The following is a 13,100-nucleotide window of genomic DNA, read 5'->3' as shown; positions in this document are numbered from 1 at the left end:
ACAGATCGATTCTAAATCTTAATTACCCGAATCACAAACACGCTCTGACTCTAATGAACTGTGCACCCTGTCAAACAGCCGACTGCATACATTTATTAACATCACGCTTACATTTCATTATTTGGCCAATTAGCCACGAACCGCTCGAGTCTCAGAGCACACAGAAAGTGTGTTAGATTCATCCAGATTTGAGTAAATGTGATGAGAAATGTATGAGTTGATATTGAGATCTTCAATAATATTGACTTTTGATTGCAGACGAGAGAAATCTGAGCTCAGTTTGACACATTGAGTTTCAGAAGAGATTTTTGTCAGATTTCTGACTATTTTTCTCAAGAGAAATATCTGAGACACACATGAGACTAAAGCAAAAGTTTCCATTTGCTTTTTTAATGTAACTGATGTCTAAGATAAACAATTGAGTTATTAAAGAGATCTTTCTTTGTAATGGGATGGAACCAACACACGGTCAAATGTTGTCAAGAGACATTCATGCCAAAACACCACAAAGATAAATCAACAACAACTTCTCGCTTACAAGTTCATTAGTCTATTGATCTTGTTATTCTAACCATAGGGATTCTTCACCCAAAAATAACAATTCTTTCATCATTTACTCAGCCACAAGTTATTCCAAACCTGTATCAATGTCTTTGTTCTGCTGAACACAAAGGAAGATATTTGTAAGAATGTCAGTAACCAAACAGATCTACTGCATTCCCCCATTGTAGTTATTTTCTCTACTATGGCAGTAAATGGGGGATGAGGTCTGTTTGCTTACTGACATTCTTCAAAATATCCTCCTTTGTGTTCAGCACAACAAAGAAATTCAAACAGGTTTAGAACAACAACCCGAGGAAGATAAAATGGCGACGGAATTCTTATTTTTCGGTGAACTGTTCACTCCGCTCCCTACGACCACATGAAAACAAACCCGTGACCCATTTCTGCCTTTAAAAACCACCGATGGCTGCATTATCACAAGAAAAAGAATCGTGGCGTGGAGTTACACGAGAGCATCTGCACAGCTCTATTGCAAACAGAGCTTCAGCGTGCCCATCATTTATGCAGCACTAGTGGGATTCTTTCCATTAGAAAACAATCGCTAACTTTTTAAAATTGATCAAATGGAGGAAGCAATGAACAGCGGGTGAGCAAAAGAGAGAGAGAGAAAGAGAGAGAGAAGGAATTAAGCGGAGCCAAAAAGTGTGACTCGGATTTAATATTTTATAATTGCCAAGGGACATTCCAAGATCAATGAATTTTTTGCCCGAGACGCACATCAGAAAGAGATGTACTTCAGTCTTTTTCGAGAACATTGGTCTATTTAATTCAGGCGCTTTATGCATGTGAAATATTCCTGCCTGGCCTCCGTCGACCCCCTCGGGCGGAGCTGCGGGCACGCATTACCACTTTTAATGGGCCGCCCTCAGAAGAGGCAAAACAAGCCAATAACCCGTCCACGCTAATGGATTGGCTTGTTTATTCACTCCAGCCCTCTTCACGGCTAATTTTAGCCGTGCCGTGTTTTTCCACCCTAAAAAGTTTGAAAAACACGCTGCATCAAAACACAATCTACACGCCATATGCTCTTGCAGAAACGCTGCGGGAGATTACTGGAGAATTGTTTTCGCAGCGCTGCTTTTGGGGGGAAATTCAGCCAGCCGGACACGTCGAGTGTGTTTTATTAAAGGATTTGTGGCGATATCACGTACGGAGTGCTGGGCACGGGTCAGCGGCGCTGAGTTAAACAGGAAAAGAGGCGTGTGAATGCACGGATCTATGTCTACTGGAAATGTAGAGATCCGGCTGGTGCGTGGCACACATCAAACCCCACAAAATCAACCCTCATTAATGAACTTAATGACTCATTACACTGATGCCGGGATTTCACACGGATGCTTCGATCGACCGCCCGGATCAGGACGCATCCTGAACTAAACATGTAGAAAAACTAAAATGATGAATTCAAAATAAAATATACTCTTTAATTCAAGAAAAAAACAAACCAGACGGTGCCAAGATTTGATTTTTAAATACTTTATATACGAAATATCTCAATTATTTCTCCCAAACATCAGTGAGATTTAAAAGAGAGCAAATGGAAACTTTTGCTTAAGTCTCATCTGTGTCTCGGATATTTCTGTGTTTGAGAAGAGACGTCAACAATGTGTCAAACTGAGCTCAGATTTGTCTCGTCTGCAATCAAAAGTCGATCAAATTGACTCAAATCCAGATGATTTCACCTCGACAATCTACATTCATTCACACCTCTTCATGTGTCTCAACAATTATACTCATTTGATTCTCTTTTTATTTCTCTTCAATAACTTTATGAGAAACATCTGAGACTAACATGATCCCTAATTGAAACACAAATCCATCAAATGAGCTATAAAAGAGCAACATCTGAGCAACAATACTCAGTTTCAGCCAGATTATAGCCGGACGAGAACTCATTTAATGCTCTGTAACGTCTCTTTTTGAGATGACTGAATGTCTTTTAGAATCTCTCTGGTGGTTGTAGGTGGACGGCAGGTGCTGGGTTTGGTCTGTCGTCTTCACGCTAAACTTCGATTAGACTCTTCCTGAAGCTTCTCCATCTGCAAACAATACGGTTCTCCTCTTTTAATCAAACCTTCCCTGCACGCAGCCACCGAAGGCCTTTCAAATTAAAAGTCACTTTCAGAAATCTTACCTCTGCTACAGAAGTCCAGCAAAAAAATAAATACTTGATTTACTTGAGGAAGGTGTGGAGATGAAACTCGAATTCACAAACGTCTCTGAGTTTGGTTACGCTAACTAACGTCCCCAGCAGTCTTTTACCGTAAATACAACTTGCTTTTAATATAAAGTATATATACAGTATATAACTTATAACATTTCCAAATAGTGTTCATTGTTCACATTACATATGTTTTCTCTGGCTGCTCAGAATATCTGAATCAAATCTGTACCTAAACAGGAGTTTGGTAATGTTGATGTTGGCACTTTTCTTTTGCAGACTCTACACATCTATACGCTTTCTTTCCATACTCTCATTTCCTCCCGCGCTGGCAGCTTTAATGAAAGATCATTCCGGCATTTCCACTTGCTCTTGCCCTCCGGCATCAACCTTTTCCACCAGCACAACCAAGCCGACACAAATAATAAAATCAGAAAGAAACAACGTTCTTTAATAGATAACAACATAAAAGTGCTTTGCAGTAATGTCACAAAGCAGCACTGCGCAACAAGACCACCATCACAAGAATCATTTCACAATTATACCTTCAGAAGACTGATGGAAACAATACTGAGGTCAAACAACTTCTGTTAATGCAAAATTATTTCAGGTGAAAATATGTAAATATGTGACCCTGGTCAACAAAACCAGTCTTACGGGTATATTTTCCATAATTGAGATGTATACGTCATCTGAAAGCTTAATAAATAAGCTTTCCAACGATGTATGATTTGTTAGGATTGGACAATATTTGGCTGAGATGCAACTATTTAAATCTCTGGAATCTGAGGGTGCAAAAAAATCGAAATACTAAGAAAGTCGCATTTCAAGTTGTCCAGATGAAGTCCAGATGAAAGTTTTGATATAGTAACGGTAGGACATTTACAAAATATCTCCATGGGACATGATCTTTACTTAATATCCTAATGATTTTGGGCATTAAAGAAAAATCGATCATTTTGACCCAAATGCTACTTACGACTGTTTTTTGGTCCAGGGTCACATATATAAAATTAATTACATTTTCTGCATTGTGAGATGACTTTCATGTCAATTAAAGCCCCCTCCACAAATTCTCATTACCATAATATTTCTGGAAGGTCATTTTAGGTTTTTCTTAGGAATTTTCTTGAATTCTCATCGCCTTAGTTGCATTTTTTTCATTTAAATCGGCACACATTTAAATGAGCACAAAAATCATATTTTTGTATTACAGTAACAAAAATGAAGAGGGTAATAATGTCAAATAATTATTTCCAGAAGTCATCTTTTTTTGACCCTACAGGTTCGATTAAACCATTAAAATAAGAGAATAAGGTAACAGGTACATGCATACAAGAATCATGTTTTAATAATAATGTGTCTGGATGTGTCAAACATCACTTTTGGCCATTACTGTAACTGAAAAACAAATGTAAATGAATGAATATAATGTAAAGAAAATATATTTATTTTGAGGTTCAACGGAACATGCATATGTTGTGTAAAGTGCTGAGTAAAAAGAGGAGCTGATGTATTCTCACATGAGCGTGGGATGAGAATCTTTCCCAGCATCCCTGACCAGCGGATTCTAGATTTGGCTCTCGTTGCTGTTCAGTCTCTACGGCAAAACTGCAGTGAAATTCATTCTTCAGAAACTTAATTATATCTACATTAACAAGGGAGGTAATTAATTTCTTTAACATGGTGTCTTTATATGCCTTTAAGCACAACTTTGTTGTAAAAACTGTATATTTAACTGTGATCTCAGGCTTTTTCTGGGCTGCAATATGCAGGTGAATGCCAGATTTGCTGGAAATATTGATCTCAGCCCAAGAATAGAATAAAAACTGATGGTTATTCATAAATATATACATGCTAAATCATAGCCAGTGATGTGACCGTCTAGTCGTACCTTACTAAACTCAACTAGATGTCATGCAGATTTAACATGATCTCTAGAGGTTTTTGCATGTTGTTTTTTAAGGTATAAGAGAAGGCGATATACTATCAAACTTCAGTGTTGTTGACCGATCCAAACTGGCCATCCTCCAGGCTCGAGACACAGAGCTTTTGTTGCTCTACAGGACCACGGGGAAAACCGCGGTAAACTACACGCCATTTTCCAACGTGATGTATTGCACCTTCAATACCTCTCTTTCCTCTCAAATCCCTCATGGGCTGCACACAAAACCACTAAGAGGATTTCATACGGACGTGGCCCTCATGCGGAGTGTAAAACCTTTCAAACAATGACAAAGAAATGTGTACTCGTGCTGCTTAAAAAAACACCCGGAGAAAATCTTCTACTGCATAGTGTCAACATCTCGGAAAATATGAACACAAAAACACATTTTCTGTTGTTTGACAAACTGTTGGACATGCGAGTCCACGTGACGGTTTTCATTTTCTGAATATTGTTTATGTCCTGGCGACTGCTGGAGGACGCCCGTTGGATTTGCATTGAATCGCTGGGTGTGGTTCCGCTGGCAGGACCAAACTCATGCCATTGAAAGAAAGAAAGAAAGAAAGAAAGAAAGAAAGAAAGAAAGAAAGAAAGAAAGAAAGAAAGAAGGAAAATGAGCGGGACAGATCAGGGCAGAGCGAGCGTTACTGATCACATTTATCAAACATTCACGCGTCGCTCTCGTGTGTGAAATATTAATTGGCTAAAGCTTTACAAACATCTGCAGACAGACGCAAACATACGTGTCAAACGCTCATCATGAGGTGAGATCAGACATCTTTCATTAGGAATTCATCTGTTAGTCTGTACAGGACGTTTTTATTTAGAGAAGAGGAAATGATGCGTTTGTTTATGTAATGTGTTGTTAACTTCAGTTTGAGCAGAATGAGAAGTCATAATGTGATCTTTTGTATAGGACTGTGACAGATTTGAGATTCATTTATTCATCAAAACAGACTCACATGCTCCACCTGATGTTGACTGTTACTCACTCAGACAAACGGTACACAATCACCAGAGACGTTTAATGTACTCGTGAAGTGATACAAATAAAATCTGCACTTCTGTTCAAAAGTTTAGGACATTTGACTGAAATGATTCTGATGATTTTCTTTTTACTTTTGATCTGAAGATGTTTGCTTAAAGGGACACTTACTTCATCCAAAAATGGAAATTCTGTCATCATTTACTCACGCTCATGTAATTTCATACCTGTATAAATTACTTTGTTTCCGATGAACACAAAGAAAGATATTTGGAAGAATGTTAGTCATTTTCAGTTCCGTGACATCACTGATTACCATAGTAGGAAGAATTAAATGGTAGTCCAAGGTGCCCCCTAGAACACTTTGTTTTCCTCAATTCTTCAAAATATCTCATTATGTGTTCAACAAAACAATTTTTTTTCTACTATGGTAGTGGATGATGTCCCAGAATTGAAAATTGCTAACATTCTTCCAAATATCTTTCTTTGTGTTCATTGGAACAAAGAAATTCATACTGGTTTGAAACAACTCGAGGGTGAGAAAATGATGAAAGAATATACATTTTTGGAAGAACTATCGCTTTAAAGGAGTGGTTCACTTTTCATAGTAGGAATAAAAATGACTATGGAAAATCAATGGGGACAAATATTGAGGCGATCTACTCCTTTAAGTGATTGTAATGATTTTTGTAGACAAATATATGTGGCATGTGGCAACAAATTTATTTACTTTATTTACAAAAAATGTGCAAAAATTACTCAAATGAAATCACTTGGACTAAATAATGGAGAATTTATTTTAAAACATCATTTTAAAAGTTACATTTGTGTTAATCCATACTTTTGATGAGTTTAATATTATTCTATAATGTGGAAAAAATATTAATAAAGATAAAGAAATGTGACCTTAAACTTTTGGACGGTAGTGTATTTTATTCTTACATGTGCACAATTTTAGGCAGTTATATGAAACAGAACGCAGGTAAACATTTAACGAAATGCTTGGAGCAGATGAACGCTTACTTTCATCAGCATGAGTTACAACTCTACATCAAAGCCTTAGGCCTACTGTAAAAAAAAGAATATATATATATGCTGTATACAGTATATAACAAATTCTGAAATTACTTAAAGTCTGGGTAAAGTGCCATTAAAATATGTGTTCTGAGCTTGTCACACAACAGAAAAGTGTGATATTAACCACCCAGCCAAATTTGAATGAAGAAAAAAACATCTATGTAAATAAAATAAGTTATCAAAATCTTGGAAAAATAAGCAGGACTCTCACGCTGGGGGCGTGTCCGCTGTTGGCGCTGAAGCCACACCCACTTGCCTCGCTCAACCTGAGTCCCCGGTAGGCTATATGTGAAGATTTTTATGGGAGGATTTGAATTCAAACACGCGCGAGTCAATACGTGTGCGATATTCATCAATAGATAATCGCTGAAGCATGTCGCAATCACGCGCAGTGATCCTCCTCCTGTTGGCGTAATTCCCCTCCGTCCATACGCGTCTGCTTGTTATTTGGCGTAAGATTTGTTTAGTTGGACAAATTGAGAGCGTGAGAGAGGCTGAAAGCGAGTGAGTGAGAGCTTACAACCCTGAGCTCATGATTGAGCAGACGCCTGATGCTAGGCGCTCTAGTGATAGGGGAGGGGCCATGCATGCTCGGAGGCACCATCGAGTCATCGATCCCCCGCTTAAGCCCCGCCCAAAAAAATCCTGAACAGAGAACAGGTGAAAAACTGTTTAACAGTTTAACTCCACAATTTAGTACTACATAGTTCTGAGTGTTTGTAATGTGTTTCAGCGATACATTTTAACATCTATAACATGTTTAGAAACAATTCTCAGAATTCTCTTTACCCGGACTTTAAATGAACCCTCCAAAAACAGAAAAAACTGTAATGAAAACTACTATGCGCACTATCTTTAATGGTCGTAGCGAAAGGGGGGGGTGAAAGTCCCCAGCCGTTCCTTCAGCTAAAACTATAACCGTCTCACCAACCAGACGTGAAAACAGAGAGACACAGACAGACAACACACCCGTGGCCATCCGGTTTGTCTGGGAAACATGGGAGGAGAAGAGAAAGACCAGCGCAGGCGAAACCAACGTACAAATAAAACGCAACGACGGAAGGAAACAGAAAGAGTCCAAGTTAGGATTGATTTACTTCATTAACCAAGATTACAAGTTTAACTTACAAACCAGAGGTCAAAGATTCTCATCAACAAGAAGAGCGAGGAGAACCGCGGGGCTCGGAGGCTATTCTTATTACTGACTACACATTTCAATCTGTCTTTGATGTTCATGTCTGCCTTTCTCTCCACCGTCCAATTTTTTGGCAGGGAGGTTGATTTTAATTGTAGCTATAGAACAAGAGCGCGAGTGCCTGTGAGGCTGCCTGCACATCTGTAGTGAGAGCATTTTTAGCGATACTGGGCGCAGTCCATCGCCCCGGGCGCATTTTAATGGTTCCACCCCCCCTTCATCCCAGGCTCGGATTGTTTCCACGTGATTCCTGTTAATTTAGCTGGAGGAAAGGGCATCAGTTTTCCTTCTGCTCTCTCTCTCTCTCTCCCTCCCTTCTTTTGCTTCTACCTATTTTCTGATCTATAACTAAATGCAAAAGGCAGCTCAATCTTCGCTCTTTTCCGCTTTTCTTGTCACCCTGTTATAGTGAATGACTCTTGACTTTGATCATTTGTTACACAGGTCAGAAATAATTAGTGATGTTTGCTAAAGCACTAGAGATTTTCACAAAGCCAAAGCCTTCATGTGCTGCAGATGTGAATGTGAACCCGAGCATCGTATACAGATGAGATCTCTTTAACATCTCAGTTATTTCTCCTGGACGTCAATAAGATTAAACGGAGCAAACGGAAAGTCAGAAATGTCACACTGCAAAAAAGGACTTCCTTTCTTAGTATTTTTGTCTTGTTTTCCAGTACAAATGTCAAAAAGTTCTTGAATCAAGATGCTTTTTCTTGATGAGCAAAATGACCTAAGAAAATAAGGCCTTTTTTTAGACAAAAATATGATATTTCAGTGAATTTGTGCTTAGAACAAGCAAAAAAAATCTGCCGATGGGCTAAGAAAAATAATCTTGAATTTAGAGACTATAAGAAAAAGGTCAACCTTAATTCAAGAGTATTTTTCTTAGCCCATTGGCAGATTTGTGTTTGCTTGTTTTGTTTCACTGAAATTTCATATTTTTTTGTCTAAAAACAAGACTTATTTCCTTAGGTCATTTTGCTCATCAAGAAAATGCATCTTGATTCAAGAACTTTTTGACATTTGTACTGGAAAACAAGACAAAAATACTAAGAAAGGAAGTCCTTTTTTGCTGTGTAGAGTTTGAGAAGAGACGTCAACAATGTGTCAAACTGAGCTCAGATTGGTCTCGTCTGCAATCAAAAGTCAATATAGTTGAAGATCTCAAAATCAACTCAAACATGTCTCATCACATTTACTCAAATCCAGATGATTTCACCTCTACAATCATTCACACCTCCAGACTCTTCATGTGTTTCAACAATTACACTCGTTTGATTCACTTTTATTTCTCCAGAGCAATTTCAAGAGGAACATCTACATGAACTCCATCAAATCTCCTGAGCTCAAGCCTGTGCGTTCTTCTTGGGTTTGAGACCTGTACCGTGAGGAAACCTGTTTGTCATCATTATTTCTGTTCTATTTAGTGCAAAACCATCACCAGCACATTCAGCAGATTTGACCTCATGAACTGTAATACCTTGAAAGAACAGATATCGCCAGCTTCTAAAAAAACCCACCTGTGGCTACAGAGACCTTCAGTTCATATTTTGGAGAATTTAACCCCTTGTACATCAGCGACATTATGTGAACCCATTTACTCTCTCTGCTCTTTTCTCATTCACACTTTCTCTGCGCGTCCCACACACGTCTCTGTACTGAACTCCAAAAGGCCGTGTGTGAGAGAGAGCCAAAGGAAAGAGTTTGTTACTGTGGCTCTTGCCTGAGAAATGACCCTAGGCGGGACCGGTTAGGGGCCCGTCTCTCTCTCTCTCTCTCTCTCTCTCTCTCTCTAATCTATCCCTCGGAGCGCTGTAAGGCCTCTTTGTTTGCTCTGTCGGCTCAGGATGGAGACAGACCTTACGCTCAACATGGGCTATCAGGTTCAGCCCTACGGCCATCTGCTGCCTGCCAGACGAGGGGGGATGTGAGGGGGGGTTGAATAAAGAGGGGAAAAACACCCAGAATCGCCCTGCCACCGGTGTTACCTGGTTTCAGTCACACACGCACCGTGTGAGGAGAAAGACGGGCGATTCAGAGAAACCTGTGAAGAAGACATCACAAATAGAATCAAAACACGCATGACTTTCTGGAACACAAAATGTGAAGGAGACTGAAACAACACGAGTCTCATCTGAGCCCTAAAAGAGCAACACACCCACAAGCTTCTCTCCGTTTGGTCTCCGAGCGACGGTGGAGCTTCAGCATCTCTCTCATTTCCTCCTCTCAGATTGGGTGACTGTTTCCGGACACCGAGACTTTTGTTTGGGGTTACTGTAGCAGAACACAGTCCAGATACACCAACAATCAGAGCGGGCAGAGTAAAGCCGAGCCGGCGCCCCGCGGCACATTTCTGTGCAGATGAAATCTCTGCCGAGCCCCAGAGTGAAACTCGGAGGAGGCCGGAATACAGCGGAGCTGCTGTAGCCCGCGGCCACTCCGTGACCCCCTTAGAAAAGTCACTTTGCTCTGGAGAAAGCAGGAAAAAACCCTGCGGGGCGGCACACGGCCCCAGACGAAATGAAGAAATGAGACGAGGTGAAACTAAAGTGAAAATAAGTTCAAATTCCACCCGCTGCCTGTCCAACCTTCATCTGTTCACCCCGATCTACTGATGTCTGACAGACGGCATAAACAACATAAACACACAAAAACTGCTACGGAGACACACCACTATTTTATGATATACTAAATGGCCCTAAATCATATTGTCCCTGCAAAAAACAACAACAATAGAAAGCATTACAGACGTTTTACAGGATTTAATGGTTATAATGGGAACTGTATTTATTGTTATGGTCTCTACTGGTTATGTGCTGGGCTCTATTGGTTATCTGACTTAAAGTAGAAAACATCAGAATTTCTGTTGTGTTTTTTCAGCAGGGTTATAATATTTAAATGATCACTCAAAACCACCATAGAACTGGTATGTTTACGTGAAAGATTCCTGTAAATACAGTGATAACCTCTGGGTGGTTGCTAAGGTGGGATATGTGGTTGCTAAGGTATTCGGGGTGGTTGCTTGCGTGTTCTGATTGGTTCTGCAAGTGGCCCAATTCAAAAGATCTCACCTGTAACCCTGCTGACCAAAAAAACATAGAAACCCCAATAGAAATTATAATGGTTTTCATTAAAAACATTATGAACGATTAGCTTTTTCCACAAAATTGTAATGTGTTTTGGACATTATTACAGTGTGATTTAAAATCCCACCAATAGAATCCATCACATTCCAGTAGACACCATTATAGTTTGCATTAAAACCAATACAATTCCCATTATAACCATTAAAAGTTCTATTCCCTGCTCAAAAAAACTATAGAAACCCAACAGAAACCATTACAGAAATTCTAATGGTTTCCATTAAAATACCATTATGAACCATTAGCTTTTTCCATTAAAACCATTACAAAATTCCTTTTTGTAGTGTGCATTGGGCATGATTCCCATAGGATTTCCATTAAAGCCAGTACAAATCTCTTTAAAACCATTTTAACTTCTTTAATGGTTTCTATTGTTTTTTTCAGCAGTGTCAGCAACCCAATAGCTTTTTCCATTAAAACCATTACCATTACAAAATTCCTTTTTGTAGTGTGTTTAGTGCATTATTCCAGAAGGATTTAACATCCAACCAAAAGAATCCATCACATACCAGTAGACACCATTACAGTTTCCATTTAAACCAATACAAATCCCTTTAAACCCATTACAACTTCTTAAACGGTTTCTATTGTTTCTTTCAGCAGGGCTCTCTTACAATCTATGTGAGATTTCTTCTCTGTTCATTATATTCTAGGATTAGTCAGAATCCATCAGGACTCCAGGAGCAAAGCTAAACATTCACCAGATGCAGCTCAGCTCTATGACTTCATATACAAGTACAATAATAGGAAATATAATAGTCATAGTTCTTCATACTGTATCTCCAGCGTGTAGAGTTTAATCCTCAGTAATTCACAACAGAGCTGAAAACACTGAAACACGCTCACACGGGACGGACACACAGGCTCAGATCAAGTGGGAAAGTGGACAAACGTTAGGATGAAAAAAGCAACGTTGCTGTAGTTTTCGCTCTGAAAAAAACACTCAATAAAATGTAATGTTTGTATTGTTTGGGTGGAATTCTACTTTCCTCATGTAGCGTACCACTTAAACTAAATACTTCATCACATTTTTATATTACTGTTTCCAATTACATGTACAATCTATGTGACCACAACACAGAGTTTCTGACCTGAAGTTATCACTGCATCACATCACACATATCACGTCATTACACTACAAACTCACTTCTGATCTCATTTACTTTGACTATACCCGAGTACTCTGAAATCAATGTGTATTTCTGACCGTTTAAATGAGTAAAAACAGCACTCATAAATTGAACACCTTAATTTACAGAGAAACAAAATGTTTCATCTTAAGTAAAGTTCTCATCCCCTTCACTTACTTCAAGTGCATACTGTAGCCGAAGTATGCAGTCGGGATGAAACCCTCGAGTACAATAAAGAAAGAGACAATAACGTGTACATTTCCGCAGTGAGTTGTTTACCTCGGAGCCTGTTGTTGGAGCACCGGGTGAATCCACCTTCCGTTTCTTCCGCGGGCCGATGGCGGCGAGCGCTGTCAGATTGGCGTCTCGCTGTCTCATTTGGGCGAGTTCCTGCTGCTGCATCTGGGAAATAAAAGAAAATCATTTTACTGCTATAAAATAAATACTGTGATCTCCATAATGTGAAGAGTGTTTATATCGCTGACATATTACAGAAAACTCAAGTGCATTGAGGTGAATGAAGTGAGGCACTGAGTCTTTTAAAAAAATTATTAAATAAACTCAGATGTAAAAATCACCAATATACAGTAATCTGACACCAATGGTCTCTAATTCTACATTTATTCCAGCTCATGCGTTTGCCGATTCTAACACAAAGAACGACATGAAAAAACAGCCAGTGCCTCTAAACTCACACAAACCCAAAATGTGCAGTATACAAACACACTCAGCTGGCTACCGTATCCCACAATGCAATGTGCTCAACTTGACCTTCGAGCATCGCTTTTAAGAAACAAACCAGAAGAAAAATCAAACAAGATTGACTCACTATTGGCAAACGTTAATAAATAAAAAACAAAGATTGCTTATACAGCGAATGCATTAATAAAGCATGTG

The 13,100-nt window shown here is 39.1% G+C and overlaps 1 protein-coding gene across 2 annotated transcripts in view; it reads right to left on the bottom strand.

The window, feature by feature from the left end:
• The window catches only part of LOC130563307 (transcription initiation factor TFIID subunit 4-like), a 75,515-nt gene that overhangs the window by 16,614 nt on the left and 45,801 nt on the right, over positions 1–13,100 (bottom strand). For both annotated transcript variants that reach the window (XM_057348764.1, XM_057348763.1), the window contains one exon: positions 12,483–12,605. In XM_057348764.1, coding sequence (XP_057204747.1) covers positions 12,483–12,605 — 123 coding nt within the window. The remainder of the gene's footprint in view (positions 1–12,482; positions 12,606–13,100) is intronic.

Source organism: Triplophysa rosa, linkage group LG12, assembly GCF_024868665.1.
Source record: "Triplophysa rosa linkage group LG12, Trosa_1v2, whole genome shotgun sequence".
Lineage (NCBI taxonomy): Eukaryota > Metazoa > Chordata > Actinopteri > Cypriniformes > Nemacheilidae > Triplophysa > Triplophysa rosa.
This window is presented reverse-complemented; position numbering and strand designations above follow the sequence as displayed.